Below are 20,527 nucleotides of genomic sequence, written 5' to 3' on the forward strand. Positions count from 1 at the left end.
GCATTATGGGATCATTGTGTCCATCAACAAAAAAAATTAAAATTTTTAAACATCAGGCAGACTTATTTATGCATACAGACATCTTTGACCTTGACTGTACTGACTTTTGTCATGTTTTCAGTGTGAACACACTTCATACTCAAAACCTGCTTAAACTGAATCTGCAACTTTGGTAGAAAAGAAGGCGTTGTTAGCTCCCTCTGGTGGGAGGAAACTGCAAAGCCGTATCAACTGAGAACCAAAGGTCATGCTTGTCTCAGAAGTTTGCTGCTTTTGGACCCCCCTCCACCCCACCGCAAGAATTTACTGACCTGCCAGAAATAACTGACACTTAACCTTCTCTCAAAATACACAAGTTGATGAACAAATACTTAACTCCCACTGCTGCAGTGGAGCTGCTCAGTGATTGTGGTTGTACAAGGTCATAAATGTGTGGGAACAAACCCATCCTGGGTATCCAATGCATTTTTAGCTAGAATGAATAATTTTAGGCTTTTAAAATGTCCTCTCAAGGAACAACATTTATTTTATGATAAACGCCTCATTCATAACATCTGATTAAACTTATATATGATTTTTTGCATTGTCACATGCATCACTACATTTATCACACCTGTATAAATTATCACAAAACTAACCAAAGATCTATTCGGGCTGATGTTTTTATGATATTGTATTTATTTTGTTTGTTTTTTTTCTGCTCCTCAAACCTACTGATACTTTATACTACATGTACGTATGAAAGCTTTAAATGTGTTCAGGTCACAACTTGACACATAGAAGAAAACCCCACCCAGCACTACCTGAACAGAGGCTGTGGTCTCTGCGTCACAGTCGTCCGTCACGGTGAAGTGGAACGTGTGTGTGTCTGTGGACTCAGCCGTGGCCTTCCACGTCAGCAGGCCAGCCGCAGACAGAGATGCTTCTTCAGGACCTGATATCAGGGTGAAGAGAACCGCCGAGCCCTCGGGGTCCACGGCTTGTAGCTGGTAGATGAAGTTCTCCCCCTGGAAAGACCGGAGACCAAGTGGCAGTGACTGCAGCACCGGGGGCGTGTTCTCTGATGGGGAGCACCAAGGAGGGAATAAAGTAAATATGTGAATGAGTGACAGACTGGGTGGAAATGTGGGAATCAGAGGGTCTGAAAGGACTAAAACCGAACCTGTGGGTAAAAAAATTTTGATGATTTGGTGGTTTCTAAAAACTGTTGTTGACATTGTTTCATGTGATATAAACCAGACTCTCAGACAAGCAGAACAAATCCATGTTGTCTGTCTCTGGGCTGTTGTGTTACAAGCTCTGCCTCGTAGACACTTTGACAGAGCTCAGACATCACATCGTCTATTCTTACTATGAAAAATTCACTTGATGTTCATTCTGCAGTCTTATCTGCACAGCACAGAACTTAATTTGCCATTTATTATAATTATTTTATAATATGTCTAATCTTTTTTTTCTTTATCAGCTGCATTTTTTACACATTTGAATCTTATATGTCTAGTCTCAACTTTATTTTTCTAGTCTCAACTTTTTTATTTTTGTTTTTATTGACGGTGTTTTTGGGGGCAATTTGCCTTTACTCAGTGCAGAGGTTACAGGAAATGATATGAGAGAGAGAGGGAGTGACAGGCAACAGTATATTACATGAGTCTTAGTGGCCTAGCCCACCATCACACCCTGGTTGTTGATATTATTTTTGTTTCCAGCAAAATTAACTGTTTGTTCATTTACAATATTTGCTGTTCACTTTTTCAAATGTGAGATGTCCCGCTCAGTACTAATCTTAGTTTTTCTTATGTCAGCTGTTAATGTTTTTAAAAAATGGCTCATAAATTGTTGCTGTTGTCATATTTCTTTTAACACTCAAATATCAGAATTAGCCTCATATGAATTAGCCTCAAATTAAAATATGGAAAGGTCAAATATTTATGAGGAGATATAATCAGCCTAATCAACAGTCACCACCCTGTCCTGTCATCATTATCCTTTCACTGCTGTCAAGTTAAGGCTCTGTATTTTGTCCCTTTCCTCTGCACCATCTGACCTACTTTAAGCTGAAGAAGTAAAGTTGGTCAGAAAGTGTGACAGTGAGGTAAGCGCTCCTCATGTCAGCGCCGGGGGACTGAAGCAACTTCAGTGGCTCCAATCTGCACAGAGCTGCTGACAAATTATCCAAACAGCCCTGAGCGACTACCAGCCACAAAACTCAGAGATGTCTATCCAGCCTCAGCTCCACCGAGGCAGCAACAGTGAAAAACCTTTTCAGTCTTGTACAGTGGTCGGTGCAGTTCAGACTTTCTCTGTGCTGTTTAATGTGAACAAGCTGTGAGACAAACCAGGTTAGAGACACTGACATTTTTGTGTACATACTCTCTGCTATGGACCACGTGTGCTTGGATGAGTCTGGACGGCATGTGAGGCAAGGGCTGCTGGGATTGGACTCTCCCTCACTGTAACACAGGCCGTCGATGTTGCAGGTTTTCTCCTGGCAAGCAAAGAAAATACATTACAGAAAAATAAATAAGTTCAGTGTTTATTCCGCTCTGAAACAAACTGACTCTCAGGACATGAATCATGCTGTTTGGTGACCTGCCGCAGCGAGACACATGTTTAGGTAAAGCTCAGACAGAACACGGCACCAAGAGAACAAGGGAGCTTTTGTTAAAACATTCAACACATTTGGTTTTAAGGAAAACAAACCTAATTGTTTCCTGTGTTTCAGGACACCTCACACATTCAGAAGTTTACAGTGACATGATGAATGTTCACTCTCCTGCAGAAAAAATCACTGGAATTGTTCAAAAAATATACACGTGTACAAATACAGTTTACGATACAAAATAATAAAAACCTAAGTCATCTAATCATAAATATCTGGTTGATATGAGTTGAATTCAACACTAATCACGTTATAAATATTCAGTTAACATTCAGTTTTTAATGCCGCCTTTCAAATTAGTTTCTAAATTAGATTTTTTTTCTAACCAATACAGAGAATTTAAAGCAGTACCCGATACCGATTTCTTTCCAACATATTTTTTTCGTGTAAGTCTGTCTGAGTTACACGTCCTGAAACAAACGTGCATCTCTCTGTTGGACGTTACCACTCACTGCGTCTGTCAGTGAATATCTCTTTTAAAATTCAGTCAAATCAGGTTTAAGAATCAGAAACACACAGTTAAATGCTTTATTAGTAGCAATCAAAGCAAGTCACATTGTTGAACTTGTTTCTTCATTTTCAACAGCATGGGAAAATGCTGGGGGTGTCCATGTACTTTACAGGGAGATAAAAAAATAGATTTCAAAAAATGCAGTTATACATAAAGATTACACAGACCAAAGCTTCTCCATGTCATCAGTGGACGGTTTGGGGCTTGTGTTTGCACCTGCTCAGCCCATCTGTTACAGCAAAGACCAGTACTGAGATAAACTGTTATGGTTTGTTGGCAGAGACACACAGTCAGACTCCAGAAAAATACTTCAATCAGATTAGATTTAGTTGATAAATGAATGCTAAACATTTGTTGTTTCCAGCTTGAGTTTCTGGGAATTTAAAATCATTGGATATTGCACTTCAAAAAATATTATGTAATTTTTTTATTTTCTGACATTTTTAGACTAAGCTTGTGATTTACTGTGAAAATGCTGTATTGAATACTGAAAACAGCTGGCTGTTGCAGCCCTACTCTGACACATGTTTGAGGGCATTTGAGTGCAGATCTAAAAGCACATTTGAATGCCTTTGAGGCCAAGTTTGTGCTGGCTTAATTGTGTTAACTGTAAATGTCTGACTCCTACCAATATAACAACTGTGTAACAAGTAATTTTTATTATTTTTCCCTTGATTTTTTAATTCACCAAGCACAGACGACAACAAAGCTCTAAAACCAGATGCAGAGGTTTGAGGCTGAGATTTCGGTTAAAGATGTTGCAGTTAAAGGATGAAGGATTGCAGGCAGAGAGGAGAATTTACCTTTGGAGATATTACTACTTTTTGATCCATGTATTAAAGTCAAATCACTTTCAAGGAGGATGTCTCACCCTCAGGGTACAGAGGACTTCAGTGTTGAGGCTGCAGATCTGGCAGGCTCCATCGTACAGAGTCAGGATCTTGGCGTTGCTGTAGCTGTAGCCATCGTTGGACACCTGCCATCAGAGGAGAGGAGATTACTGCGGATCACTGAGGAAAGGCGTTAAACAAATACACCAAACAAAGTGAACTATAGCCGTTCACAATGGGTCATTTTCGACTACTCCAATATTTAAAAGGAGCAATATATTGAGGTCCTGGAAAGTCGTCCTCTGTGATAAATGTTCTTATATTTACCAAATCTTGCTGCAGGGAGAAAGTGTTGCGACACACTAATTTATTTTATACACCTTGCTGTCGGGTAAATCAGCCAATCTGAACTTTTTCAAAGTGCCGAGTCCATTTTCCTCCTAAACCCAGCTGAAACAGGAAAACCTGCAGCTTTCCACTCCTGTAGCCAAAGACTAACTTTCACATCTGTCTGCTTCCAATTACTCCAGTGCAGATTTACTGTGGGAGCATTCTGACATCTTGCAAAATAAGAATAGAGTTTCATATCTATCCTCAGTTTTGAGTTTTGACTCGAGGAGCAGACAACGGTAGGAGGAAGAAAAGACGAATAAAAGTGAGAATTGATTATTTATTATATTAGTAGATCTATCGTGTGCGTTACAGAAATGACGACGTGACTAACTTTGATCTGCCAGCGGGCCAGTGGTCTGTTTGTCAATGTTTCCAGGTCCAGGCCTGAAGGAGTCTGGCTGTCCTCCAGGGGGAGCTGGCACTCCAGAGCCGTCACATCCAGAAAGGTGGCGAGGACAAACTGGGGCTCGTCCAGGACCCAGTCCCCGTCCACAAACTTGACAAGAGACACAGAAGGAGAGGGAGGGAGAGAAGACAGAGAGACATTAGAGATGAGAACAGCAAAGGTCAGAGAAAAGGGGTTAAGTAGGGAACAGTTGCAAGGCAGAGAATGACGGAGGAGAAAGTAGAGACGTCAACAGGGAATAAAGCAGAAATCACATCCTGACATTGGAGGAAAGTTAACTGTAATTCAGGTTTATACAGTAAACACAAGGTCATCAGATCAGGCAACACTGAGGATTGATCCAGGGATACTGAACGCATGAATAAATAAAGCTGCAAAAAAAGTTGTCGCTCATAGCAAATTCACAGCAACACTTCACAGAGCTTCACATCTTTCAGCTCATTGTTTTGGTTTTCTTGCCTTCACGTTGGCACCGTCTCACCACTCTCTGTTTCGTTTTCGGTTGACAGACAAAGTTAGCGTACAGCTGGTGAACATCGTGGAGCATTTAGCAGCTAAAGAGCCACAAGGAGATTAAAAATATTGGACTTACATTAGTCGGTTTCGACAGAAACACAACTTCAGATGAATGCTAATGTTGCTCTACGTCTGCTGCATGTGTCAGTGTTGTGTCTGTTTTTGTTGCGCTGCTGCTGTGAGTTAATACCGTTTTGGTGTAAGTTATTAACATAGAAGTGTGATAATTAGCAGGACTTCTGGTGTCAAACTATTTGTTCTAAAAAATTAAAAAATACAAACTAAACATTTAAAGATTGTGACATTGATTGATTAATTGAACTAATTGAACCTGCTTCTGCTCCAGTTGAGCAATCAGAACGTTCAGAGCTACAGCAGCTCTGACACACAGGATATTTAGAGATGGGGTTTAAATTAAAACATCAACTAGATCTGAATATTCATAACAATTATGACAATAAACATGAAGCATGAATCTCTACATTATCTACAAAATTGCTGTCTGCATGTTGGCATTTCTTCTCTTCAGATGTGATGTGGGTGGAGCAATCTGGGTAAGGAGGCTCGTTGAACAGCTGTAGGTATGACATCATTTTATTTCATGAGGATGCACCAGAGAGAAGACCATGCAGAACAGATCAGGGAAAAAAAGAAACAGAGACCAGAGAAAGATGCAGAAAAACAAAGTACCTTTTCTTTAACAAACTCACACTTGAGCTCGTAGGAGTCCTTGAAGCCTTGACCATAGACCTGGACGGTGGAGCAGTCTCCCTGCCGGACGTCACACAGACCCTGCTTCTCCAGCTCGGTGATCTCTGGGATCTGGTCTTCACAACATCAAGAGGAAAAAGTGCAGACGAGCACGGGCCGTTAAACTTGGGAATTCAGTCGAAATCACAAACCATATGTCTCTCAGTCATACATCTGTCATCACAGAGGTCCAACTGCTAAATGTATTACAACTGGGCTAGAAACAGACATACCTTAAACTGTTGTTGTGGTGAGGGTGCCACTATCAATCCACTATGATCTGTATCTTTAACCTGCTGCTCTATGAACCTACAAACAGCTGCTTTTTGGTTTTGTAAGATATTTTTCTAGCAAGTTGTCAAGTTTAATCTAGTGGTGTGTTAGTGTTGGTCTGTGTTTAGTATGTTACCAGACAGCACACTGCAGTCATAGGACCCAAATCCTGGGAAGCACACGCAACCCCACTCTGAGCACTGGCCGTTCCCGTTGCACAGACTGGGACACTTGAGGACGGCCAGAACGTCCTGATGCTCTTCCTCTCTCCTCCTCTCCTCCACCAGCCTCCTCTCACACTCGTTCTCCAGCAGCGGCAGCGTCGCATTTAGCCACGACTGCTCATCCTTCAGCTGCAGGTCCGTAACACACATAGTCACAGCGTGGCTCACTAGTGACTCTTCCAGGAGGCGTCTGCAACCGACTGCAATGCCGGAGTGTGCCACAGCCTGCAGGCACTGAGCCCGGGCCTGCTGCTCGGTGAGGCCAGAGGGTGTGGGCCATGTTCGGGAGGAGTCTGGTTGAACTGCTGGTTCGTGGTCCTCTGGGAAGAAGTAGGTAAAACCCTCTAAGTCAGACTGACTGAGGCTTTGGGGCGGGGAGTTAGAAATGTAACGGTGGGTCTGCCGCCTCCCCCTGCGCCGCTGGTGCTGGGCTGAGGTCAAAGCTTCATCTCTGGAGGCTCGCGAGCTGAAGCCTTTTTCACGCGGCTGAGCGTCAACACCTTGATCCTGGGTGTTTTGGGTGGAGAGCCCTGGAGGTAGCGACTGTCTTTCATTTCCTCTGAGTAGCTCCACTGAGCCGATGTACTCAGCTGTGACATCCAAAGTGGGGATGACGCTGAGGAGATGCATGTTGCCATAGTGAGAGCAGTTGGAGTCAGAGGAGGTGACTGGTCGAGCTCGCGCTCTTGGAGATGCGAGGCGGGGCTCTGTCTGACAGGTACAGTACTTGCGGGGGCTCATTGTACTCAGATGGGATGGCATGGTGTCAAACAGGCTGCTGCCTGGAGAGAGTCTGACAGAGGAAGAAAAAGAAAAAGATGTCAGTGGCAAGAAACCTGCAAATAATCAAATCATATACATCGAGTGTTTTCTCCTGCTTGCACAAAAACCCCCTGACCTCCATTCAGAGATAAAAGCGTGCAGATCCTCCAGAGTGGCGCCCCCTGCTGAGTGGAAGTCATTTTCTTTCTGTCCGTCGTAGGTCCCACACAGACCCTGTGTGTGACTCCAGTCTGAACTGGGGGCTCTTAGCGTCAGACTCATTCCCCAGTTGGACACGTCTGCACGGACAAAGGCTCCAGATGAGAAGGTCATCTGCAGACAAATGAGTTTGTCACAGTTTGAAACCGAGGCAATGACAACCGATGACTATGAAAGATGCTGATGATGATAATGTAAAAAAGAAATGGAGCCATTTAATAAACTGAATGATACTGTATGTGTGTGTATGATACTGTACTCTATTGTGTTTTTGATTTGTGTCGGACTCGTCCTCACTCACAGTGACTTTGCGTCCCTGGTAGGACTCAGTGATCCGAATGCCGCTCTTGCTCAAGTCCCTGTTCTTCACAGACAGATGAGGCTTAGTTTCACCCATTTCTCCACTGCACATGTCAAAAGCGACAACATCGCCGCCGTCCCTCGCCACGAAGCCGCACACGCACGAGGCAGCATGCACCACGCTGCCGCACTCCCACTGACGAACGTGGACCTCAAACGGCCAGAAATTGCTCTTATACAGAACAAAGGTGCCTATTTGGTAGCTCTCATAGTGCCTGTAAATAAACAGAGAAAAATATGAATACAATTTTTTGCCTTCTGGTTCCTGTGATTAGATCTTCAAAAATTTGCTGTTATAGTGCAAAAAAAAGAGAAAAGCCATTATTCACTATGGACAATTTAAAATTTGCACATGTAATAATATCTGTTACACTGCAAATAAATATAGTAGAGATTATGGTGCATGTTTTCTGATGAACTGAAAGAGAGACTGAAGTACCTGCCATCAAATGTGATGATGTGAGGGTCAGTGAAGGAGTAGCAGTAGGCTGAGGGAACGTCCTTTACTGTTATCTGAAAATGAGATTGTTTAAAATAAAACTCTCAGGATACAGGATTACACTACAGGCATGTACAGCCAACAAAAACGATGCATCAACTGCTAATATATAACAATTGAAACCTCATTAATTAATAAAGCATCAACAAAATATCAGTTGTTAAAATCCCCCAGGACAGTTTGACCTGTTTACCTCAAAAGGTTCCGGCGAGTATCCGTTCCAGAGAAAATTTTGTGTGACGATGGGTTTGACAGAGACCTGAGTCGTCCTGTTGCCATCTTTGACAAAGTCAGTGATGGGGCTGAAGTGGATCTGAGCTCGACTACAAACCCCGTCCCTGCAGGGGCTCCGGGACAGATCCACCACACAGGAGGACAGAGACAGATCTGCACCCAGCACACCCTCGTCTGCAACGCAACAAGGATTTAGGTTTAATTTATTCACATGATAATAAAACAGAAAGCTAGAAAAGACAGCTCTGAGCATATATTAGGTTCCTTCCCTGGTTTCTCAGTTTCAAGATATACCAGTGCATGAATTTCAAGAGCTCAACCTTACTGTAAGTTCTCACCTTGACTGCTTGTGCTGAGCTGCAGGGACAGAGTGCACTGTTCTGAAGAGGACGAGGACTCTTCCAGACATGGGACAGGAACCGTGCTCTCAACCACCAACTCATACAGTCTCCCATCCTCAGATACACTGCTCACCTCGGGTCGTAGCTGCACATAACAGTTATGTAAAAGAGGACTGGTCAGCCCCTACATACACAAAAACTTTTCACCCACACAAAGCTGACGGAGAGTTTTTGAGAAAGCATCTGGAGACAGGTTTAAACGACAAAGAGGAAACTTGTCAAAACCTAAACTGTAGTTTGAGTAGAATTTATTTGAAAGAAATCTGGGGTTTCAAACATTTCAAACACATTCTTTCATCCATGATGATGGTCAGCAAGATAGTGTCTTTTCCTACATTTTCCTACATTTTGGGAAATATGAATTTTTTTTTTTTTTTTTTTTTTTTTTTTTACTTTGGGTAAAGGCAAGCTTTTCCCTCTGCTTCCACTCTTTATACAAAATTAAGTTATTTGCCACATAGTTTTAGCAAATGCCTAATGCACAGACATGAGATCTGTATCAATCTTCTAATCTAAACATCAGCATTATTTAAATATTTTATATTTATCCACATACTTTCTTGTACAGAAATATAGTGAAAATCTTCACATAGAACCACACAAACATACATGCAAAAACAAATAAATGATCTTTCTTTGCTCCAAAAATATACCCATGGTCATTCACATATTGTTTATCAAGATATACCACACACACAAAGTTGTAAAACTTCAGATTACTGTGATATACCCTGATCCCAGCAAAAAACTCCTGGCTTTCAACTGAAGCACCACGGACATCGGGCGAGTCCAGGAAGAAACTGGAGCTGGAACAGTAAATCTGACAGAGGAAGGGAGAGAGGTGACTTTTTTTTTTTTTTTAAATAATATACTATGCAGTAATGTGCATGCCATTCATTCTCTTATCTTTATCATTATCATTATACATTCGACACAAATTCGATAAAAAGTTTAATAGGTAGGGTTATAGTTCCAGGTCACGCACAAGACCAGCAGACAGTAAAACAAAACGACATGTTGACATATTTCAATAATAGCCTCTGTCTCTGCTGCCGCATATTTGATTTACAGTATGTCTTATTTCCAAAAGAATGGAAAGTCAATTATTGTAGGAATGCTTCACTGACTGTCAGAAAAAAAACTCACTAAAATTAGACCTTATCCATTTGTTCATTTTTTTCCAGACCTCAATTTATCCTGGAATGACCTTCACTTCTACATTTTGACTGTTCTCTTCCACCAACAGCTTTCAAATATCACGTGTCCATCCATCTGTTTTTAGTCCAGGAACAGTTAGACGTAACACCCCTTATCTGTCCAGGATGTGGGTAAAAAAAATATTAAAGCATGGCAGAAAATTACACTGGTCACTGTGGCTGCAAGTGATAACAGGATACTGGTAAATGCTAAAACATGGCTTTACAGTAGGACAAGCAGAGAAGGAGTCACACAATTTATGATCCGACCACCACAGCCAACTTAATCTCATGTTAAGATAGCCCTAACTGTAAATTAGTCCTGGCTGTTTTATTATCTTAAGGTTTATTTTGGTCCATTGTTAAGAAACACCACAGCCTGATAATGTGTCATCAATAAAATGCTGAAGAATAGGGCACCCACTGAAATCTCTATTAAAATTCAATTATCTCTTTTATGTTTGAAAGAAATGTATTAGCCGTTTTCTCATCTTTTCCTCTTTTGTTCTTCCTCTTGTTTTGGGCTCATCGCTCTTTAAAAGTTAAACCAGAACTCATCTTGAAACTAAACAAAGCAGCCCTGCATCAGACCTTGTCCCCCAGACGGAGGTTGAAGCCATCCAGCTCGATGAAGGCGGAGGTCTGGATGGTGGTCTCCTGTTTGAGCTCCTCCTTCCTGCCCTCAGGTGAGAGACGAGACCACGCCACCACGTAACCCAGGGAGCTGTTGGAGCTGCTGTCAAAGCTGCACCTCAGGTAGATGCTGTTACCTGTCACCTCTGAGACAATCACTGGTACAGAGGGACTGGGAGGCTGCTTGGCTGACAGGGAGGAAGCAGACGCAGTAGGTAGATTAGATCAGTGAGGAAGAGCAGATGAGATTTACGCACTTTTTTCTGCATCTTGGTAGTGTAAACTACAACAGAGGTGGAAAAGGAAGCCAATACAGATTGATTAAAAAATCAAGACTATGTCCTTATAGCAGATGTGCATCAGTGTCTTGTGTCTTAAGTGAAATAACAGTCTGCACAATTTCATCAACCCCCTCGTTAAAGGGTTTTGTTAGCATGAAAATGCTACCTCTACAATCTCATTCATGATATGAGTATATACTATAGGGCCAAAAGTATGTGGACATCCACAAAGTATTTTTCTGTTTGTGGAGCCCACAGCCATGTCCATAAAGAAATTATTTTCCCAGTTCGGTGTGGAAGAGCTCGACTGGCCTCGACTAAGCCAGGCCTTATTACACAACATCAGTGTTGGACCTCACTAATGCTCTTATCACTGACCTGGAGCAAATCACTGCAGCCAGGTAACACTCTTATTAGAAGAGTGGAGGCTGTTATAGCCGCATGTTGATCGCCAACGAGATGTTCAACAATCCCAGACTCTATAGGTCTGACATTTAGGTTTAGGGTGTGGCAGAGACATCTTCCAACTTGCAAAGCTTCAATTCAATTTATTGTGTAAACATTATCTATGTTGATCAGCTCATCTAGTTTGCTTTCAATTATTCCTGCATTCACAACAGTTTAGCTTTGCAAGCAGTAGTAAATGCTTTGCTGACTTAATAGGCTGCATGATTTGCTCTCAGGCTACAAAGAGGCTGCTAACCCACCCTCTGATAGGTGGATGTTTGAACCTGCAGACTGAGAGGAAGACAACAAGAAAAAAAAATCTTGAAACTTCTCTGCACTTTTTTCAAGGGAAAACAACTGAGTGACAAAAGCTGCTAGAATCTAAAATCATTCAAACTTGAGGCAGTGCAGGACTGTGCTTTTGCTTGATGCATATATAGAATTTATAAAGTATGAGCTCTTTATGAAGGAATAATATTTGGACACTGGTGCAAATTTCCATTCTGGGAAAAAAAAAGGTCCCTCTCTGGTAAAGTAATACAACGGCTACTTCTAAATAAATTCTGTCATAACTGACAATTGCAGCAAATGGAAACAGAGGAAAGTAACTGAAGTTGAGGAACATTAATTAATTTATATCAGCAGCTCAGGCCAGAAAATATTCAGTACGGTCTGAAAGCTGAACAGTGAGCTCGGGAATAACAGCAACTTGGACTCCATTATTTAAACCAAGTTAATGAACACGCCCGGTGATCTTTCATCTATCTCTAATTAAACCTCCCTCCTCCGTCTTTCCACCTCTGCCAGCTTCCGAAAACCTGCCTTGGCATAATTCAAGTCCTGGCCGAGGGCCGTCACCATGGAGACGAGGCCCAGCGGACACCGGAGCACATGCTCAGCTCATTAAGAGGAGCGGTGAGGGGGCCGACGGTGCATTCCTGACCGCATGGCAACTCCCTGACCTCCTGATTGTTTCGCTGTTTGACCTAACATGAGGAGACAAGCGTAGGCCACAAACACGGCAGCAGGATCCTCACTTTTACATGTTCCATCGACGTCCACCTCGTCAGGGCCGCAGCTCGTTGTGGGTAAAGCGTCCGACATCTCTGGTAGGGAGACAGAGCAGTAACAACAGTCAACTGTAAATCAACATTAATTAACATACTCAAGTGTTCATGGTCGAGAGGAGACTGAGTTTGGTGCCACCATGCACTTTGCTTTAAAGATCTTATCTGGGAAGCAGTTCTGTTTAAGGGCGCGGTTTTGTTTTCACTTTAAATCTGTCTCTCAACATTTTGAGTTGGCTCTGCTGCCAGGATAAACAAATGGTTTGATGTTGTATCCTAGAAAGGAAGGGAAACCCTCACACTCATAATTCCAATGTAATCTATTTTTATACTGAATCCATTTACAAAACGTTCCCAAGCAACATATTTCATTTGTCTTCCCTCGAACATCTGCCTGATTAATATTTTTATGGTTGTGTTCAGGCCCTCACAGCAGCTGGTTACATTTAGGGAGAGACTGTCATATTCTGGACAGGATGTGTTTACTTTGTAAGATTTGACCAAAACCTCAATCTTTCCTTTACCTTAACCAAAGTGGATTTGTTGCCTTAATCTAACCACACACAGAAACTCAGGAAGCAAACCCTGTTTCCAGTGTCAAAATGTCCGTTTAATAGACTTTATGTCCTCATTTATACTGAACAAAAACATATATGCAACGTCTTTGTTATTGCTCCCATTTTTCATCAGCTGAAAAAAAAGACCAATGACTTTTTCTAAGACGTCTTTCTCTCAAATCTAGTTCACAAATGTGTTTAAAGTCGTGTTAGTGAGCATTTCTCCTTTGCTGAGACAATCCATCCATCTGACAGGTGTGACACATCCAGGTGCTGATTACAGAGCGTGATCATTGCACAGGTGTGCCCTGGGCTGGTCACAATAACAGCACTCTAAAATGTGGAGTTTTATTTTGAAATAAGACATTTATTAGGCACTGAGCTATGGATTTCTAATGACTTAGGCACTAAATACATAGTTCAGTGTCATTTTTCAAAATAAAATGAAGGCAGTGAACAGGATATTCCACAAATGTCAGGTGAATGGGTCATTTTGGGAAGGGAGAAGTGCTCATTAACATGAGTTTAATCACATTTATGAACCAGATTTGAGAGAAAGAAGCCTTTTGTGTGCTTAAAGAAAATCTTTTATTTCAACTATTGAAAATGGGAGCAAAAACAAAAGGGTTACATTTATATTTTTGCTCAGTATAGAAAGTTATGGACTAGGGATATGTATAATGCCTCGCTGCTGTTGTTACCAAAAATCACACCACATTATCAAAGCCTACAGCAATATTTGAGACTGTGCATGAAGCATGTGTAATGATGATTTATGTAAGTACATAATGCTGTACAGATACAGGCTTCAATGAAAGTGTTCACTTGTGAGTTGTTTGTTTTTTTCCATAGTGGGAAATAGGCTCAGAAACAAGCAGCCTGATTCTCTGAGGAGAACCAGGTCAATCAGCCCGACAAAATGTTTACACTGAATTTACTCACATGGGATCTGAATTTGGAGGAACTGCCAGTCCAATTAGACCTCACAGGTTGCAGTAGTCAGGGCTCAGAGAGATGTTATAGCTCCGTCCCACAGAGTCAAAAACATACTTCATACTCTCTAAAACTATTTTTCACTGACCAGCACAGTGACTGATAAACCTGAAGGTCAAAGCTACAGAGAAGAAAGTCTTTAATACGCTTTAACAAATACAAGCACATATAAAACTGGTTGTTTTATCTTTCAGTGTTTGAATAACATATTAGGAGCATCATGTGACAAACACAGATCAGAGCAGATCCTCTGCACAGACGTACCCTGAGCGCAGTATCCCATGCATCCCTGTGTGGGCTGGAGCAGGTAAACATAGAAGTCTCCACAGTTACGAACTGTGACCGGGATGCGGAACAAGCAGCAGTCTTTGCTGCTGCTCGGGAACAACTGCCACGCAGCGCAGGCCGTCAGCTGCCTGACCTCCAGCGGCCCAGGCAAGGACTCACCTTCACCCAGAGACAGCCACACAGGGGCCTGGGTCCCGCAGTGGTTCACCTGGATGTTTAGCGAGAGACAGAGGGGAGAACGTTCATTCAGTCTGATAAAAGTGCTCATATTTTGACTGTCTTAGCTGAAATATGACAAATTAATGAAAGCTGTTATATTTCTGTTTTTAATAATAATGTTTTAAGTTGTTTTTTTCCCTAAATAAATTCTCTTGAGCACAGGAAGTTTCATGTTTTGTCTCAAAAACAAAAACTGGTTTGGTATAATAGAGAGAAACAATATATTGCCATCATGACTGAACAAAGAAATGTATGTAAGTACATTGAAAGATGCAAACAACCAGGAGGTCAAATTCAGATTCTGAAAACAGCAACATGCTCATAAATTTCAGCAAAACTAAATTAACCTAATATTTGACTTTCAAAAAAAAACACAAAGAGATTTTGCAGCAAAGATGTCACCAAAATACACAACCACGTTGCATTAATATAGAATTAATCTGAAAATGCTAAAAAAAAAATCTGCACATGTACGAGACAAAGTTAGTTTGTTACAGTTAAAAAAAAAAAAAAAAAGTCCTCTGCCTGACAAATCTGTCCATTTATCCGCCATCATCATAAAGACATCGCCTTATTATGTAACACATGTTCACAGCGACCCCTTCCTCCGCCCACTCCTGTGGATATCCATCACCCGGGGTGGAGAGCAGCGATGCCCTGTGAAGGCAGAGAGAGGCTGACACTTCAGATGGATCCTGCAGGCTCCTCACAGCAGGACGCCCGCAGGAAATGAGACACATTCCAGCTCTCCTTGCACTCTCCTTCACAAATATGTACACACACACACACACACACAGATAAAGTCTATGTGTGTCCACGCTTGCACAATCAAACACACACATTTTCTGGTTTGACACACACTCAGGTGACAACAGAGAGGCCACGACAGAGTTTCTCCACACGAGGTCACAGATGGGGCCTCGGCAGATCTCACAACCTGACGTGTTGATGTTTTTTAATTAAAAGAAACATATTTCATCACATCTATATAACACATCTGAACCTCACCACATGCCACTAAAAAGTGACTGACACGATGAAATGAAAAACTAATTTCAGGGGTCATGTGAATTTTACGACCTACGATTAAGGTCACAGCCGTCGAATAGTGAAGAAACCCTGAGCTACCTGACGTATGACTTAAATTATATGAGACCAGCTGCAATATCAAGTGACTGTGGTTTGTAAAGCTGTACCAAAACTTTAACTGTAAACTAAAATCTGGCCATTTTTCTGTCAGTATCTATCTACCAACATAAAGAGCTGGGATCTCCTGAACTACACATCATGTAGCTTAAACATTTTTAGATTATTGGGTGTAATTTATTTCTGTAGTGCTGCAGGCAGCTGTTGATTTCAACTTTCTGTTCAATACAAAAATCAATTAGCAGATCTCTGCAGACTGTTGTTAAGAGCCCACGGTGCATTACATCATAACCCTGATGTAACTTTGACAAACGCTGCAAGACATCCATATAAATACACACTTGTGTTCACTGTGATGGTTTAAACAACTCAAGCAATGTTAAGAGTTTGCTAATTGAGTTTCATAACGTTATAGCTGAAATGATCTCTTGATTAACTGATTATTTGAAAACTTAATTGGCAACTATTTAGATAATCGATTAATGAGTGCAGTTATTGAATTGAGCAAATATACCAAAGATTCACTCGAAACACCCTGTTGGGTCCAACTGCGAACATTTGCTGTTTTTCTGACTGGTTTTGGGCTTTTCATCAAACAAAAGAAGACGTTTGAAGACGTCACCTTGAACCCATGAAAACTGTCAGGAACGTTTCTCAGACATCAATCGAACAATTAATCGAGAAAATAGTTGGTAGATGAGTTAATAATGAAGAAAGTCATGAGTTGCAGCCCTACATAAGATGATACAATGAATGGAAATGATAATGCACAGCAAAGATCAGATACAGTAAAATACTGTTCCTCCAGTCTGTGTCTTTGTGAGATGTCTTACAGAAAAGGTGATTTACCTCCACACACTGAGTGGGCATGCTGGCTGGCTTGTCAAAAATCTGAAACTGGTACCAGCCTGGAGTGAGGGAATGGTCGCAGATGAAGTCCTGCAGGGCCGACTGCTGCAGCCAGCTGGAGCTGAAGGTGGTGCTGCGGTAGGGGTTCTGGAGGACAGAGTGGCCGCCCGGTGCACATTCAGGAGGGAGCACTGCGAGTACAGCCAGCCAGAGACAACATAAGCACTGGATGTTCACCAAAACTGTCAATACCAATGATCAAATATATGGAAAGCTTCCTGCAAGCCAAACATAGGATTGTGGATGTTCAACGTCCAGCTGGTGTATAGTCAAGGTAAATATTTCCAGTTAAATTTCCAAGCTGATAAATAGGTACAGTGCTGCCCAGTGCGGATGTCTGCACACACAGCCATGAGGGAGAAAGCATGATGTCATCAGTGAGGATACAAATACATTTACTGGATGATTCAGTCATATGAGAAACATCTCTGCAAAACTTGACTTGTAGCAAAGAATAACAGTACACAACAAAGAAAAATGTGGTGCAGAAAACATGATGCAAACAGCAAGACATAATATGAAAAAAGTGGAACTCATGTCAGGAGCTGTAAATCTCCACACAGGCACATAACAGCTAATTTATTATTTATAAATCATTAAAACACCAACATTTCAGCCTTGATCAGAGCGTCTGATGAATCCCTACTTTGCATATATGGATTTCATCATACACTAATGACTTCCTCCAAAAAAATAATAAATACACAAACACTGCATATTTGTTGTTTCAAGCTTCTGGTTTTACTTTAAAACAGGAAACAGAACAACAGCTACTTCAGGTGAGCTTACTTGTATTAATTGGACTGATTATGTCACAGGCCTAAACTGTACGATTATACATCTACATACATAAACAAGTTCAGTTCTTTAAAAGCTTTAAACCACTGGCTCACATCTGGTCACAGCTTGAGTTTGAGGAAGGACGTTCTGGTATTTACTGATCAGTTGTTTGTCCTTTTTCTGCATCTAATTAAAATGAAGATACTGTACAGGCTGATGACCATGGATAGATTATTCAAGGAGCCTAGCAGGCAAAGGCCCAGGTGACCCGAGCACAAAGCCTCTGTGTATGGATGACCTGACTCCAAACTAGCCTGTGACCAAGGTCCCATCATCCATCCACTCTGGTGACAGTGAAGTAAACAAATGAAAGAAGTGCGATGAAACTTGGCGCTAAAGTCCATCTGGCCAACCGAAAAAAAAAACATCACTATTCATGAAATCTCTCATCAAATATAAAGTTCAAGAAAGTTGTGATGACGTTCCTCCACTAAATCGCCGCCAACATCCCCGGTAACGAACCTCCTGTTGACGCGACCGTAAACGTTTGGTACAACAGTGTCCTAAAGAAATGTCCAAATCTCAACATTTTACATCATGGAAAAGGGAAGAAGGTCCAGGAAAGATCAGTCTGGGTCATAAAACTAAGGATGGATCATCTCAAGTATGCTACATCCTCAGAGAGAAGACTACCCTGACCGTCATACACACATCTACTAGGTACAGTGAGCCTTTGTAGCATGTGGAGGGTTAAAGCCAATGACAAATGACATGACGCTTGACAAGAGCTTAGGCCACTGTTGCATTTACAAGACAGGAGTTTAGAATACGTCCTCTGAGCAGCACTTCGTCTTCAGGTCAAATTGGAAGCTACAGTGAGTCGCTATCAGACAGTGACGAGGCGGGCTGGGGCTAGCTGGTCAGTGTGCTAACATCAGTGGAAGAAAGGACGTGATAAGAGAAAAGAGTTAACATTGGTGTAGCTTTCCACCACCAGAGATATGTACGTTTCCTCTAGACTGGGTAATACTAACCTTGGCTATGTAGCAATAGCAAAACTCACAAATCACTCCTTTAAAGGATGAAGAGAGGCTTGAATCTTATGGTGTTTGACCATAAAAGTGTAAATATGACAAAAGAGAAAGAAACTGATCCAAGCTATGATGAGGAAGTACCAGCCTCAGCCTCCGTCCACTACAGCGGAGCCCTCTGGCCCTGACCCACGAGGTCAAGTGAAAGGTGATATCCTGACTCAGTGGTGGCAGGCAGACGAGTCACTGAGGGAGACGACAGGAGCTGTCAGAGCCGCCCAGGCATCCTTCATTCATCCATCCTTCAGCACCTGGTCTCTTCAGTCCTCATCACCTGAACACGGACTCTCAGAGCCCACATCCTGTCATGGTTCAAACAACCATATGGGTGAAAAGAAAGTGAACCGCTTCGTCTTTGCTTCCATGACAGCACAATATATTACACTCTGACCCTGGGACAAGGAGCTATGTGGCCTTGGATGACACCACATGATGGGTGAGAGGGTCAGCTTCTTTTTGGCATCGGGACAAAAACCACCTGAGGAATCATGGAGCTCTTTGATAAGAGGCCTGTGGTGATTAAATCTGAATTTTCTGGTTTGTAACCTGTGAGTTTTCTTCCTGAAGAAAACGACATCATCATCATCATCATCATCATCATCATCATCATCAGAAGTGATTTACCAAGATGGTTTAAACAGTGCGCAGACAACTGTGTCGCATTTACCAGTGAAACTCGGACTCTCTGAAAGACTTCGAGCAGCGGTCTTACCTGTCTGAGCCAGCATCGCGTCGGGAAGCAAAAACACCACGCAGGGCAGAAGTTTCAGGAGAGTTTCTAGTCTCATGGTCCCACAGGTCCGGATTGCTCAAGCACCTTCACCGATTTACCGAAAGTTTTTCTGACCGCCCGGAGGAAGAGGAGCGCGGCCGCCTTCTCCGTGTTCCGACCCGCAACAGAAGCAGCAGGCGACGGGCTGGGATCCGCAGCAGCTGTCGGTGCGCAGCGGCTGACCTCAGACTGCTGCAGGCTGCAGCATCAGTGTGTTAGGAGGGGCGTCGGCGGCGCGACACCTTCCCCCGAGCCGGACCTCCAAACCTCTGCACACATCTGCCTGTGAGCCGCACGGCTCCTCAGTCAGGCCAAACTAATCCTCCACATTCAGTTATCAAAGATCAGAGAGGTTATTCTAGTCCGTGTAAGAGAAAATACCTCAAAAAAAGTCACACATTTAAATTAGTTTTCCCTACAAGTGTGTCATCTGTAGCTATATTTACATTTTTATGCATGTAGCCTACACCATGCACTTTTTAAATGTTAAGAGTAATGTTTATCTTCTGTATTTCTGTTTTTAATTGCTATTTTTAAGGTGAATTATAATCATGAGTCTTCACTGCACATTTGGGTTTTTTATAGCACATCTTCAAGATCATGTCATGAGTAGTTTTTATTCACCAGTTAACTTCAGTTAAAGTAAATCAGACTAATATTTGCTGTGATAACTTTGTCTCTCAAACAGTACCAGTTCTCTCTGTTTTTCAGGTACTTGGCAGGTAGTTTGTTCTGAGCTCGGGGACCTGGCCACATTCTTCTGTCTCTTCGTGTGATCCCAGACTGACTCCATGATGTTGAAATCAGGGCTCTGTGGAGGGCAAGATAGTTCATTTTGACTCTGGCTGTGTGTTTGGGCTTGTTTTCGATGCTACAGAGCCAATCAGACACCTCCCTGATCGTACTGAATGATGGATAAGAAGATAAACAAGTATCACCAATGATTTACCAAGATCTTGAATGACAAATGACACTTTTGAATCTTGGAATAAATATTGGCCATTCATGGTGTTCTGCTGACATCCTGATTTGTTGTTGGCAGTTAAAAGTACATTTCACTGTATATTAATCAGGGTTAAGTGTCATAAACCTAATGACAATCCAAACAGTA

At 42.1% G+C, this 20,527-nt stretch overlaps 1 protein-coding gene across 2 annotated transcripts in view; it reads right to left on the minus strand.

The window, feature by feature from the left end:
- vwde (von Willebrand factor D and EGF domains) overlaps window positions 1–19,713 on the minus strand; it is a 30,059-nt gene extending 10,346 nt beyond the window's left edge. The window contains exons 1-17 of one of the 2 annotated variants that reach the window (XM_071470372.1): window positions 19,357–19,713; window positions 16,714–16,904; window positions 14,476–14,707; window positions 12,632–12,700; window positions 10,825–11,054; window positions 9,768–9,857; window positions 8,975–9,122; window positions 8,596–8,810; window positions 8,343–8,416; window positions 7,845–8,118; window positions 7,461–7,657; window positions 6,475–7,355; window positions 6,006–6,142; window positions 4,725–4,889; window positions 4,042–4,146; window positions 2,371–2,485; window positions 804–1,060 (exon numbers count right to left, since the gene is read on the minus strand). In XM_071470372.1, coding sequence (XP_071326473.1) covers window positions 804–1,060; window positions 2,371–2,485; window positions 4,042–4,146; window positions 4,725–4,889; window positions 6,006–6,142; window positions 6,475–7,355; window positions 7,461–7,657; window positions 7,845–8,118; window positions 8,343–8,416; window positions 8,596–8,810; window positions 8,975–9,122; window positions 9,768–9,857; window positions 10,825–11,054; window positions 12,632–12,700; window positions 14,476–14,707; window positions 16,714–16,904; window positions 19,357–19,432 — 3,456 coding nt within the window. In that variant the 5' untranslated portion in view covers window positions 19,433–19,713. Of the gene's footprint in view, window positions 1–803; window positions 1,061–2,370; window positions 2,486–4,041; window positions 4,147–4,724; window positions 4,890–6,005; window positions 6,143–6,474; window positions 7,356–7,460; window positions 7,658–7,844; window positions 8,119–8,342; window positions 8,417–8,595; window positions 8,811–8,974; window positions 9,123–9,767; window positions 9,858–10,824; window positions 11,055–12,631; window positions 12,701–13,185; window positions 13,426–14,475; window positions 14,708–16,713; window positions 16,905–19,356 lie in introns of those variants that run through there. The other variant, XM_071470373.1, reaches the window with a different exon arrangement.
- Window positions 19,714–20,527: the final 814 nt, after the last annotated feature.

Source organism: Trachinotus anak, unplaced genomic scaffold (genome assembly GCF_046630095.1).
Source record: "Trachinotus anak isolate AG129_WGS33_773 ecotype Australia unplaced genomic scaffold, CSIRO_AGI_Tana_v1 ptg000032l, whole genome shotgun sequence".
NCBI classification, from domain to species: Eukaryota; Metazoa; Chordata; class Actinopteri; order Carangiformes; family Carangidae; genus Trachinotus; species Trachinotus anak.